The 13,546-nt window shown below is 33.6% G+C and overlaps 1 protein-coding gene across 1 annotated transcript in view; it reads right to left on the reverse strand.

Annotated features, from left to right (window-relative positions):
* The window catches only part of LOC135207226 (DNA (cytosine-5)-methyltransferase PliMCI-like), a 164,475-nt gene that overhangs the window by 48,340 nt on the left and 102,589 nt on the right, over positions 1-13,546 (reverse strand). The window contains exons 16-18 of the mRNA XM_064238858.1: positions 10,923-11,074; positions 8,414-8,545; positions 6,012-6,214 (exon numbers count right to left, since the gene is read on the reverse strand). Coding sequence (XP_064094928.1) covers positions 6,012-6,214; positions 8,414-8,545; positions 10,923-11,074 — 487 coding nt within the window. The remainder of the gene's footprint in view (positions 1-6,011; positions 6,215-8,413; positions 8,546-10,922; positions 11,075-13,546) is intronic.

Raw genomic sequence — 13,546 nt, forward strand, 5'->3', positions numbered from 1 at the left:
CACTGACACACAATTTGATCAACTCCAGGAAGACGCCTATTTCGATGTTTGGATTGAAAATACCCTCATTATGTTTAGTCTGTAGGAATTCTAATACTTTATCTAAGGGGACATTGGTGAATAATGCTACTACATCAAAACTAACCATGTGTCCCTTTATATTCTTTTTCTTAACTTTGTCTATGAAATCTACTGAATGTTTAATATGGGATTCTGAAAATATACCTAAGTATATTCCTAGTTCTCCAGCTAACCACACAGCTAAGTTTTTGTTAGGAGATTTCCTACTAGAAACAATAGGGCGTAGTGGGCAGCCCTCCTTGTGTATTTTGGGCTGCCATATATATATGCAAGTTCAGGTAATTTACTTGAGAATAATTTAGTGCATAGCATGTCCTTCCCATTACCTAGTCTACTGATTATTTTCTTCACATTCTGATTAAAGGTATTCTGAAGCTTTTGAATTGTTGGAGGATTCTCTATTTTAGCATAAGTAGTTTCATCATCTAGTAGCCTGTACATTTTAACCCTATATTCTGAGCTATTCATGATGACAATACTACCCCCTTTGTCAGCTTTCATAATTCTAATATCTTTGTAGCTAATCCTTCAGAGCGATACTAAATCTCCTTGGCAAGATATCTCCAAGTTTGCTTTCATTACTTCCTATCATCACTCCTCTGAGAAAAGGAGCTAAATCATTGTGATGTTCGACTTAAGGTATTAATCTGCTGTTGAATTCTATGTTAATATTGTTTGTAGTCCCTGCACAAAAATTTAATCCTAGCCCTAGTGCTGCTGTTTCATCCCTAGTCAATAATCTACTTGAGATATTCTTTATATTATCCATATTGCTAAATTTTATCCAAACCGAATTACTAAATAAACTCTCAAACTTATTTTTAATGTTGACCATGTTACGATTTGTATCAAAGTTTACTCTACTGTTGACCTGCCCAACAACTTTTTTGTACCACTCACCCCTTATGGTCTCTTGAAGTTTGTTTTGTGTACTCCTTACACCAGCAAATGCAGCTTCTTTCTTCTCCCTAAGCTCTTGCAACTGATCCTTGATGTATCCTTCTTGAAAACTGCTGAATGCTTCTCCACTCCAGGGTCTTCTTCCAATCCTGCCATATGTTTTTGGACACACTTTGTTCTTCAAACATTCACTTATAAACCAGATCTTGTTTTTCATGGCTTTGGCTTTGTAAAGTTGTGTTTCATATCTTCTTGCATAATGAACAGCTTGAGTTCCAGCGACTTCATACAGTTGTTGAAATGTACTTCTGTTGTAATGGTGCTGTGGGTACATGATGAACCAAACAAAAACTTCTTTCAGTTTTCTTCTGACGATTGAAAAAGAAACCCACAAATTCAATTTGTAACTTGTTTACTTCTAAGTATTTACATTAAGTTTTACTCCACACTCGAGTACTTTCAGGCCCTTCTGTGGCCCATTCTCAAGAGAGGTTTTACCTCAGAAGATCCCATAAGCCGAGCTTTGATATTAAAAGAAGCTAAGATTGACCCTGCTGACCTGGAGATTAGGTTTCCTGCCCAACAGACTTTCGGTGACCACACCCTTACCACAAGGGTGAATCCCATTGACCATCAGCTCAGGATATCAGAGCGACAAGAGGGGATTGGCAACTCTCAAGAAAACCAGAACAGCCATCGCATAAATGACAGCACAACGAGAAGAAGTTCCAGAAGACTGCTGGGCCTTGACCCAGGCTAACATCCCAAACATCTCTTGAGAATGGGCCACAGAAGGGCCTGAAAGTACTCGAGTGTGGAGTAAAACTTAATGTAAATACTTAGAAGTAAACAAGTTACAAATTGAATTTGTGGGTTTCTTTTTCAATCGTCAGAAGAAAACTGAAAGAAGTTTTTGTTTGGTTCATCATGTACCCACAGCAACATTACAACAGAAGTACATTTCAACAACTGTATGAAGTCGCTGGAACTCAAGCTGTTCATTATGCAAGAAGATATGAAACACAACTTTACAAAGCCAAAGCCATGAAAAACAAGATCTGGTTTATAAGTGAATGTTTGAAGAACAAAGTGTTGTCCAAAACATATGGCAGGATTGGAAGAAGACCCTGGAGTGGAGAAGCATTCAGCAGTTTTCAAGAAGGATACATCAAGGATCAGTTGCAAGAGCTTAGGGAGAAGAAAGAAGCTGCATTTGCTGGTGTAAGGAGTACACAAAACAAACTTCAAGAGACCATAAGGGGTGAGTGGTACAAAAAAGTTGTTGGGCAGGTCAACAGTAGAGTAAACTTTGATACAAATCGTAACATGGTCAACATTAAAAATAAGTTTGAGATTTTTATTTAGTAATTCGGTTTGGATAAAATTTAGCAATATGGATAATATAAAGAATATCTCAAGTAGATTATTGACTAGGGATGAAACAGCAGCACTAGGGCTAGGATTAAATTTTTGTACAGGGACTACAAACAATATTAACATAGAATTCAACAGCAAGATTAACTACCTTAATGTCGAACATCACAATGATTTAGCTCCTTTTCTCAGAGGAGTGATGATAGGAAGTAATGAAAGCAAACTTGGAGATATCTTGCCAAGGAGATTTAGTATCGCTCTGAAGGGATTAAAAAGCTACAAAGATATTAGAATTATGAAAGCTGACAAAGGGGGTAGTATTGTCATCATGAATAGCTCAGAATATAGGGTTAAAATGTACAGGCTACTAGATGATGAAACTACTTATGCTAAAATAGAGAATCCTCCAACAATTCAAAAGCTTCAGAATACCTTTAATCAGAATGTGAAGAAAATAATCAGTAGACTAGGTAATGGGAAGGACATGCTATGCACTAAATTATTCTCAAGTAAATTACCTGAACTTGCATATATATATGGCAGCCCCAAAATACACAAGGAGGGCTGCCCACTACGCCCTATTGTTTCTAGTAGGAAATCTCCTAACAAAAACTTAGCTGTGTGGTTAGCTGGAGAACTAGGAATATACTTAGGTATATTTTCAGAATCCCATATTAAACATTCAGTAGATTTCATAGACAAAGTTAAGAAAAAGAATATAAAGGGACACATGGTTAGTTTTGATGTAGTAGCATTATTCACCAATGTCCCCTTAGATAAAGTATTAGAATTCCTACAGACTAAACATAATGAGGGTATTTTCAATCCAAACATCGAAATAGGCGTCTTCCTGGAGTTGATCAAATTGTGTGTCAGTGATACTTATTTCACGTTTGAGGGACATGTTTACAAACAAAAATATGGAGTAGCTATGGGGTCCTCATTATCACCTATACTCGCTAACATCTATATGGAATATTTCGAAACTAATCTAGTTCCTAATGTGAATGTCCCTAACTTAAAACTGCAAGGATGGTGGAGATACGTGGATGATATTTTTGCTATTCTGCAAGGGGATGGAAATAAAATAGAAAACTTTTCTAGATGAGCTCAATAAGTTTGATAACAATATCCAGTTCACTTTAGAGAAAAGTAACAATAATAAACTGCCCTTTTTAGACATACTCATAGAAAGAAAAGAAACAGGATATGAATTCAGCACATATAGAAAGCCCACACATACAAACTCATATATTCATTTCTTCTCTTTTCATAGTCATGATATAAAAATAGGGGTTCTAACAGGTTTATTTCTTAGGGCAATGAGAACGTGTGACCCTTGCAAGATAGAGCAAGAAATAAATTACATCGATAAAAGCTTCGATGCATTAGCATACCCGGAATGGTTCAGAAAAAGGGCACTCAACAAAGCTAGAAAAAATTTTTACAGAGCGAATGTAGAGAGTACATGGAATAAAGAAAACAAGAAAATAGTTGCCCTCCCTTTTATGCCTAAAATGAAACAAATCACTTCAAAAATGAAAGAAAGTCAATATAAATTTGTATATACATTTGATAATACTTTAAAAAACAAAGTATGTAAAAATAAATTGGAAGGAGAAGACAGTAATACAGATGATGTAGCGGGGGTATACATAATCAATTGCAATAATTGTGGAGACAGATATGTGGGGGAATCAGGTAGGGGAATAAGGACTAGAGTCCAAGAACATAGAAGGGCAGTACAGCTTAACTCTCAGGGGAGTGCTATAGCTAGACATTGTTGGGAAAATGACCATAGGATGGATTTCAAAAACAGTAGGCTTATATACAAAAGCAACAAAATTAGTCACAGGAGGGTAGTAGAAGGTGCGCTTATCAGAGAGATCAAAGTAATTGAAGGAAACAAAGGTTTTACCTCAGAAGATCCCATAAGCCGAGCTTTGATATTAAAAGAAGCTAAGATTGACCCTGCTGACCTGGAGATTAGGTTTCCTGCCCAACAGACTTTCGGTGACCACACCCTTACCACAAGGGTGAATCCCATTGACCATCAGCTCAGGATATCAGAGCGACAAGAGGGGATTGGCAACTCTCAAGAAAACCAGAACAGCCATCGCATAAATGACAGCACAACGAGAAGAAGTTCCAGAAGACTGCTGGGCCTTGACCCAGGCTAACATCCCAAACATCTCTTGAGAATGGGCCACAGAAGGGCCTGAAAGTACTCGAGTGTGGAGTAAAACTTAATGTAAATACTTAGAAGTAAACAAGTTACAAATTGAATTTGTGGGTTTCTTTTTCAATTATTAGTATTATTACAATGACATTTGCTGTATACATATTTTTGTGAGCCTGTATAACTTTTGTGAAATTGTTTAGTTTGGCTGTTGAATGACTAATTTTCTCTCCACTGCACTTGTTCACTTTTCCTCAGATCTCTATACTTTTTGTAGCTTCTTCGATTCATTCACTCATTAATAAACACCAAATCCTTGATAAACATCTTTATCTCAAATTCTTGATATACACCTGCCACTGTTTTCACTCTGGATCTTATGTTATAATCAAGTAACCACTAGTTTACCGAGTCTTTGCAGTATACTCTACTCTTTTAACAGCTATTTGTTGGGTTTTCTTAGTACACTATCAGGTGCCCTCTCAAGACAGTGTATAAATATAAAAAATAATTTAATCCAAAATCAAACCTATAGTGATTGGAACTGAAACAAAAGCAAGTTCAGTTTAGGAAAAGGTTATCGGGATGATTTCGAGATGCATGGGTATATATTATATGTAATATGTGAAAAATGGTGTCACGGATGCTCAGGTATGAAAATTGTAAATAGTTATAAATCTTTGAGGCCCAAAGTTTATGTAAATGAGCTAATAGTGAAGAAAGAGGCAAGGGGGAACAATGTTGTGGAGCAAGGAAAAGTCTTACAAGAGGTAAGGCATCCCCGTTACCTTGCTAATTTACTGGACTGTAATTCTGGTATTGATTGCACACTGTTGGACTCCTGATATATATAAAGTATCCCACTTAACCACTGCTTGTATTTTCCTCAGCAAAGAAACCTGCAATAATAGGTTTAAAGATGTCAAACTCCAAAACCCTGAAATTCGTGGCTGGAATAAGTTGAGATATGTAGTATCCAGAAACTGGAACACTGTAAGATTTCAAAGGCTGCTAAGGTTTGGGCAAAGATGAGTAAGAAAAGGAGCAATTAGTTCTGTGTAGACATGGAATCAGTACAACTACTACGTACCTCGAAATCATGGTTTAGCTGAAGACCTAAACGAGCTAAGAATTCAGGAAGCGAGTAATCAAGACCAAAGGGAGACCCCTCAATAAAAATCTAACCCTGATGAAATAAAACTTTTTGAATCATAAGAAAACATGACAACCATAAGCTAGTTTCGTGGTCACTTGACCAATCAGTACCATGCTGATTCAAAGCATAATTTGTTCTATAGCAGTTCACAGTGAAAAAGATACAATTCTAAATGTTGGTAACTTCAATGATATTCTAGATGTTAATGACAAATATCAAAAAGACCCATAATTTAAAGCTAGAATATTAAAATAGCAATAAGAAAATATTCAACAAAAAATAAAAAAAATAAAACACTACTAAAAGAAAATAAACGCTTACCTTCGACGTGTTTGAGCAACTCCATAATTTCCAGCTTGTAATACACCAAAAGTACACTGGTATCCCATTTTTACAAGGACTCTCATTGTAAGCTTCAAGACCATCGAGCACTTGTAGGAGACAAAGTTCCGTACATTCTCCAATATGAAAAATCTTGGACGGTAATAATCACAAAAGGAGAGGTATGACGTAACTAATGAATTCTGGGGAATAAAAGGGAAAAACAGTGAATTAGAATGTAACAATTTTACGTATACCATATATTTCTGTGTTTAAGACGACCTTTAGATAAGACAAGGTCAATAATCATGGAAAATTTTCATTCATTTATCTCATATCTATGGTATATGATGACTTATAAATTTCAAAACCAAAATGTTTTTTGGAGAAAATTTATTATCTGCAAAAATTAAACAGTACAACTGCATTTATAATAACGATGACTTAAATAAAGGTTGTTTTTCTTGTTGTATCCAATTACAGTATATTACTATTATCATATTGTTACTGTATTGCAGATAAACATCGTCATGTACGTCTCGGCTGATTTGGGTATTATCAGTATCTTCATTGCTATTATTTGTTGGAAGAGATATAATTCAGATACCTTTTATTATAAATTAACGAAGTTTGGTTGAAAACGTGCACATACTATTACTTCATTGTACGTATAAGCAATTTCTCCAGTTCCAAACATAGCTTAACCACCTGGCTGTTATTCGTTTATTTAGCCTCGGCTATAACCTGAAGCTTTAATTTACTAGCATTCTTACTTGAGATCTCCATTGCATGAGGGATGAACAAATATATATTTTATTTTTACTTATGGAAGCCACCATTGAGAATTGGCAGGGTTTAACAATTTGACAATTTTAATGGAGCTCTTAAAAATGCTCAATAGTTACAGTAAATGACATTAGCAATCAGCTTTTTCTCAATTCGGTTGTTTGTCATACGTTTACAATAATTGCTATATCCAGAATTCTGAAAACCGGAATTTTTTTACTGGAGAAGTATCATTAGTATTACAGTCCATGAGAGAGAGAGAGAGAGAGAGAGAGAGAGAGAGAGAGAGAGAGAGAGAGAGAGAGAGAGAGAGAGAGAGAGAGAGAGAGAGAGAGAGAGAGAGAGCATTGCCTAAGTTAGGTTGTTACACTGATAGATATCCACTTGCAAAAGTCAAATAATAGTTATATTGGGAATAACGATTATTTTAATAGTTGTAATCATATTACATTTATTATCATACTACAATATGTATATAAACAGAGCGATGATGCATCATTTGCATTCTAGTTTTGTTTAGTCTTTAAATAATCAGCTGATAGCATTTTACCGATATCATCACTTAGTTGCTGAATGAAACTTAATTCACAGATACATTAATTTCATAAATCATCAAAGGTGGGTTTAACAAAGCAGATTCTGTATCATGTTTTTTATACAGACGTTGCCTAAAAGGGAAACCATTGTTTTTTTTCATCGCCATTCTCAAACAACTGCTAATAAAAATGCAATAATGAATGATAATTATTGAACACAATTATTGTTCATAAGAGTGAACTGTTCTAAACAGTTACAAACAACTTTGTGTGCTGCCTCACGTGATGTTTGCTGCATTTTTGGTATAAAAGCATGGGGAGCGTGAAAATTGAAAGTATCATAAAATCATTTTAAAAATGTCATGGTTGATACCAAAGATGATGTGTATGATATCAACAACAAAGCCAAAGTCGACTTGCAGAACCAGACTGGAATCCCTATGATGGTGGCAAATGTGATCAATCTTGTGATATGTATGAGAAACTTTTGATGAAAAATTAATATTGTTATCCTAAATGTTATTATTACCATAATTACACTACTACTGAAGGTTACCAAAAGATAAAGGTTGCTGTTAGAGCAACCGTAACTCAATGTTTAAATTTTCTTGGCTGGGATCGCATAGATAAAAGTTTGTTTCACTGATTTAGAATTATTCCTCAAATAGGCTATTTGTTATGAAGATATGCCAATAATATATAAGGTAAAAATGGTTTTATTACCTTTACTATCAGTTTATTTTATAATGTGAATCTTCAGGTTAGGCTATAGCACTGCTGAGGCTAGCCTACCGATACACATCTTAGAATTCAAGTTTTTAGTTTTGGAATTGTAATATAAGATGACCCCCAACTTTTAGGGATGAATTTAAGGATTTAAAGATCCTATTATACGCAGAAATATACAGTATAACCTGCTATGTGGTTATAACTTATATAAAATATCCAACACTTCAATAGTAGTACTAAGTAATTCTCTGCATTCCTTCTTACACGATATGAATGTTAACTGTTGGCAAAAACAGCTTAACTTCCAAGAAGAATATTACTGAAATAGAGAAAAAAGTAAATTTCTCTTACCTTAAACTGAGAGTACTGCCGGGAATTAAACCTATTCATCCCTGAAAATCCTTGACAAGGAGGACCACCACAAAGCATTTCTACATCACCTTTTTGGGGCAAACGCTGACCTTTGCTATTGGTATTTCCACCCTATAAAAAAAAAAAAATCCTTAATAATGCAAAAGAGCAACAAATGCAAATAAGATTGGAGTATTTCAGTAATAAAAATGATAATACTTAAAATAAGGTTACTCACTGTTAGACAATATATTGTCCATATGAGAGCAAAATGTTTCATCTTCCATCATTCACAGCTAAACTATTTTTACTATAAAATCCCATAAAACTTAAAATTACATATAGTACTACATTACTCACATACAATTAGAAAGTTTGCAATCTAAATCATTGTGAAAAAACTTTCTAGCAAATAAACTACATTAATTCCCAAGCAAGAATGGAAAATGCATTTCTTCAGTTTCTTAGGGGATTTCATTAAAATGTTTGCTAAAAGGGAAAATTAGTCATTACCTATGTAGTCTTGAAAGGAGACATTTATCATTACTGGAGTACTATAAGCTTTAGGCTAAGGCCATGCACTTGGACCTATGAGGCCATTCAGAGATGAAAGAGAAATCGGAGTGCAAAAAGGTTTAGAAGGTGTAGCATGAGAAAAACTCGCAGTTGTACTATGAAACAATTGTTAAGAGATGGTAGACAGTAAGATGGAGGAAAGATAATATTCATGGAGGTGCAGTAAGAGAAACAAAAAAGGTTACAGCTAGGGGCCAAATGGATGCTGCAAAGAACCTCAAGTACTGCCTTTTTATAATTATTGGAAATAACAGAAAGCATTATTAAGTTTTGACACAAATATAAGGTAAGGAAAACAACCTAAATTATTAAGAAATTGAAATAAACTTCTTTATAATTGAAACATTACTTATTGATAATTTCCCCTATCATTCAACCTGTATACAGTCGACCCCTGCTATTCACAGACTCCAGATTCATGGACTCGCGTATTCATGGATGTCTATGGACCTTATACATATACCCATTATTTGTGGGAAATTCGCATATTTGTAGCATTTTTCTATGAGAAATGTCAATTTCATCATTTTTAGTGGGTTTCCCTTGAATTTGAACTTACAAAATAGGCAGTTTTAAGCATTTTAAAAGGGATTCTAAGTATTTGCGCATTCCAGCAATTCGCACGGGTGTCTGGTACGGATCCCCCATGGACTGTACAACAGTTGTAATAAATCCACTTTGTGAGGGAGGGTAAGGGATAAGGTTGGCTATCAGTTTTTGTTGTGACGGGGTTTGGACACGAATTATCCTCTTTTTATCATAAATTTTTTGAGTACTTACTGTTGCAATTCAAGGGAAACCCACAAAATGTTTATACCTGGTTTTTTAGTAGTTTTATCACAAAAAAGTGCATTTAATGATGAAATTGATATTTCTCATAGAAAAATACTACAAATATGCGAATTTCCCACGAATACTGGGTTTATGTATAAGGTCCATAGAAATCCATGAATATGTGAGTCCATGAATCTGGAGTCTGCGAATAGCAGGGGTCGACTGTATACAGGTTGAATGATAGGGGAAATTATCAATAAGTAATGTTTCAATTATAAAGAAGTTTATTTCAATTTCTTAATAATTCTTGTCAATTTTGGTGATTTGTCTAGTCACCCAGTATAGTAAAAAAAAAAAAAAAATTCTTCTTACTAGGCGACAATTTTTCTTCACTGGGCAACCATTGCTTTAATGAAATTATATTTCTGAATATTGTTGGCAAAAATATTTCATTCCAAAGTATAAACATTTTATATTTTGGGAGGGAGGTCACAGCATGCTGTGATAAAACTATTTACTTTCAAAATTATATGAAAACCAGTATCCTAATTTGTAAAATAACAACCACAGAGAAAATTATTGCTAAGCTCATGCACAGCAACCAAGAAATCACATTACTTTGTGCAGATATGCAAAATCTGGCTAATTTTTTTTATATTAGTTAGTGTTATTAAATTAAGCTGGAATTATGCCTGCACAAAATCTAGCATGAGCATGCCATAAATCTTTATAAGACTAGCTACTTCCCTAAGGGTTTCATAACTGCAATTTTGAGACAGTATCCTATACTCAGGGAGTTGTAAAGGCTGGCTTTTCAGCAAGGAAATCACTTCCCTTGTCAAAAAGTTCATGGATCATCTTGCATAAAATAGGCTAAGTATAAACGTCTAAATATTCAAGGCATATCTCCATGTACTTCTCTTTATTCATACATAGTCTTTCTGAAAAATAAATCTGAAAACTACAGCTACTAACATACCACACAATAATTTTCTTGACCATATGTTGCCAAAACTTACAATGTTTCCATTTCTTTTTTTTTTTTCAATGTCTATTTCAATCAGTTCTGTTAAAAAAAATTTCTACTTAAATCAATTTGGAACATTAAAACTAAAGTAAGTAAAATACCCCAGAGCATTTAATCATATGTTGCACTTACTTCCATGACCATCTTTAGGAGCATATTACAATCATCAGTGAAAACTGTTGCGGATGGATTGTTCAGTCTGTATGCTTGAGCAGCTGGTTCAAACACTTCAATGGCCCAGTTTGCTTCACTAACACCAGCCTGATGGAACCCTTCTGAAAGGCCTATAACAGAAAAAAACCATATACTGTGCTTTTAAACTTATACAATTACATAAGTGAAATTATCCACAGTAAAGACTCAAGCAAAGCTGACATTTACCATATATACTTGTGTAAAGTTCAATATTTATAGACCAATTTTATGGTCTAAAATTTTGAGGTAACAATTTACAAAATGTAGTTTTGGAAAAGTAAAATTTTGGGACTGGGCTAAGCCTAGACTTTGGATTTCTCGACAACAAAAGTCAACAAAGTATCATTTCCTTCCAAAGAAGTTGATGAATTATTAATTTTTTTTTTTAAGAATAAAGATAATAAATACAAATGTTGTTTTACTTATAAGAGAATCCTTTATAGTTATTATGCTGTTTCCATATTGGAAAAGAGCAAACTTTTGAGACTAAGCTAAGCCTACCATAGGCTTTGGATTTCCTCACAATGGCGGTCAACAAAGTAGCAATACACACACAGAAGTCAAAAAACTATTATTTTTACAATAAAGACAATGTTTTACGTACCTGAGAAACTTTTATTATGGTTATACTGTCTTTATATTTATGGCTGTTCTTAGCTATAATATGAGAGAGAAAAGAATTGTGCTTACATAAGTACTACATATTAACCTAACTTTTAAATGAAATTAAAGTTACTGTAATTACATTAACAAGTTAGCTTAATAAATTACCCTTAAAAAATAAATAAATGGTTGGTAAAAATATAAGTGTGTGAAGATTACCGTACATACATACATGTGTACAATGGAAACAGAGACAAAAAGAGAGAGAAATTATTATTTTCATTATCTAATATTATCTAATTTACACATAAGAGTTTGAAAACTTATGGCATAAAAAATGAAACACTTTTTCCAGGGTTTCTTGAGGATTCCAAAATGCTGCCTTTGCGTCTGTAAAATACTCGCATATGATAATTACTATTAGGTTCCAATGAAAAGTTCATGCTATTGTGAATTTTCGCAACTTCATTTGCTTAAGAGCGAGGTATTACTGTGTACCGTTTGCTAGTTAGTGGTTGCTTGGCAAGCTTTTGGTAGTTATGACAGAACAATTGTAAATAAAGAAGTAAAAGTTTTTTTTCCTTTTGTTTATTATAGTTAATTTAATGATTTGAAATGAGTTTGTATATGCTGATTTTTTATCCATTTTTATAGGCCTATTCTAAGCTTTAAGCTTCTTAATTTAACTCAATTTTTAGGTGTCAGAATCTTAAGACAAGGCTATGGTAGTGACTGCTAATGTAGCCCAGGCTACCATCAGGTTTTAATTTCAGATATATATAAATGTAGCCTAGGCTTATTGAAAGAATAAAAACTCGAACATTACATGGGGTATATACTAAAATCCTGATATATGCAGTAAAACATGGGGTCAAACATTACATGGAGTCCAATATTACACAAGTATATACAGTACAATAAAATTATATCAACAAAAAGCTGTATTACTAAAACTACTCAAAGTAAAGTATGAAGGATATACGACTAAAAAGCCTTTATCCAAAATGTTGGGACTAATAACATTTTGGATTTGGAAGGGTGCCTTATATTGTACTAGGCAAAATAAACAACAAAATTTCCATCTTTACCAAAGGATATATGCATTAAACCTAACGACTATCCATGAACATTGAACAGTCTAAGTATACTAGAGTTAACCTATATACACACTACTCTTCACCCAATGCCCATGAAAAAAGAAATCAACCCGCAATAAAATCTTCTAGTAATCAATGAAAACTCGGTTAAATGTAACTCTCCCCTTTCCCCATCATCCTGACCAGTTAATGATCTTATATGCCCAAAAATACACTTCTATATTATATTTTAGGCTAGTTTGTTTAATGTAATACAATAAAACCTGGATAACATTATATTTAATACTGAATATCAAGCTCATCCAGATTAGATTTAATGTAGTTTTAAGTTAATAATGAATGCATACACAAATTGATGTAATAAATAGTTTCTTGACATAAGCTCTAGTAATAAATATAAGAATGAGGAATCTATTAAAAAATATAAATACACTTACAAGATGAATGATGATGTGACAATTTAAAAATGAAAGACTTCCTTTCAATAATTTTCTTCCATGAGGATGTTATCAGAGTGCCGTACAAGCTTTTAAATACAGTAATGAATGCAACAAAATATGCACACAATAACAATACCAAAAGCACTGCATGTAGTGCATGTATTTGTTTAAAAAGCTAACATACATTTAAGCAACCTGTAAGTACATGTTTGTGGGTGCAGGCCTTATTTTCATACATAAAGCATTTATATTACTTATATACTGTAATTTTAAGCTTCCTAAAGAAACATGTACAGATGCTCAAACAATTGGTGGCAGTTTAATAATTTTTTGTTCACCTGCCTGACACACGATTCATGCCTTATTAATATATTTTTCTTTTCAAAGATGGAAGAAATCTTATGTAATGACGTTAAAAACA

This window comes from Macrobrachium nipponense, chromosome 11, assembly GCF_015104395.2.
Source record: "Macrobrachium nipponense isolate FS-2020 chromosome 11, ASM1510439v2, whole genome shotgun sequence".
Taxonomy (NCBI): domain Eukaryota; kingdom Metazoa; phylum Arthropoda; class Malacostraca; order Decapoda; family Palaemonidae; genus Macrobrachium; species Macrobrachium nipponense.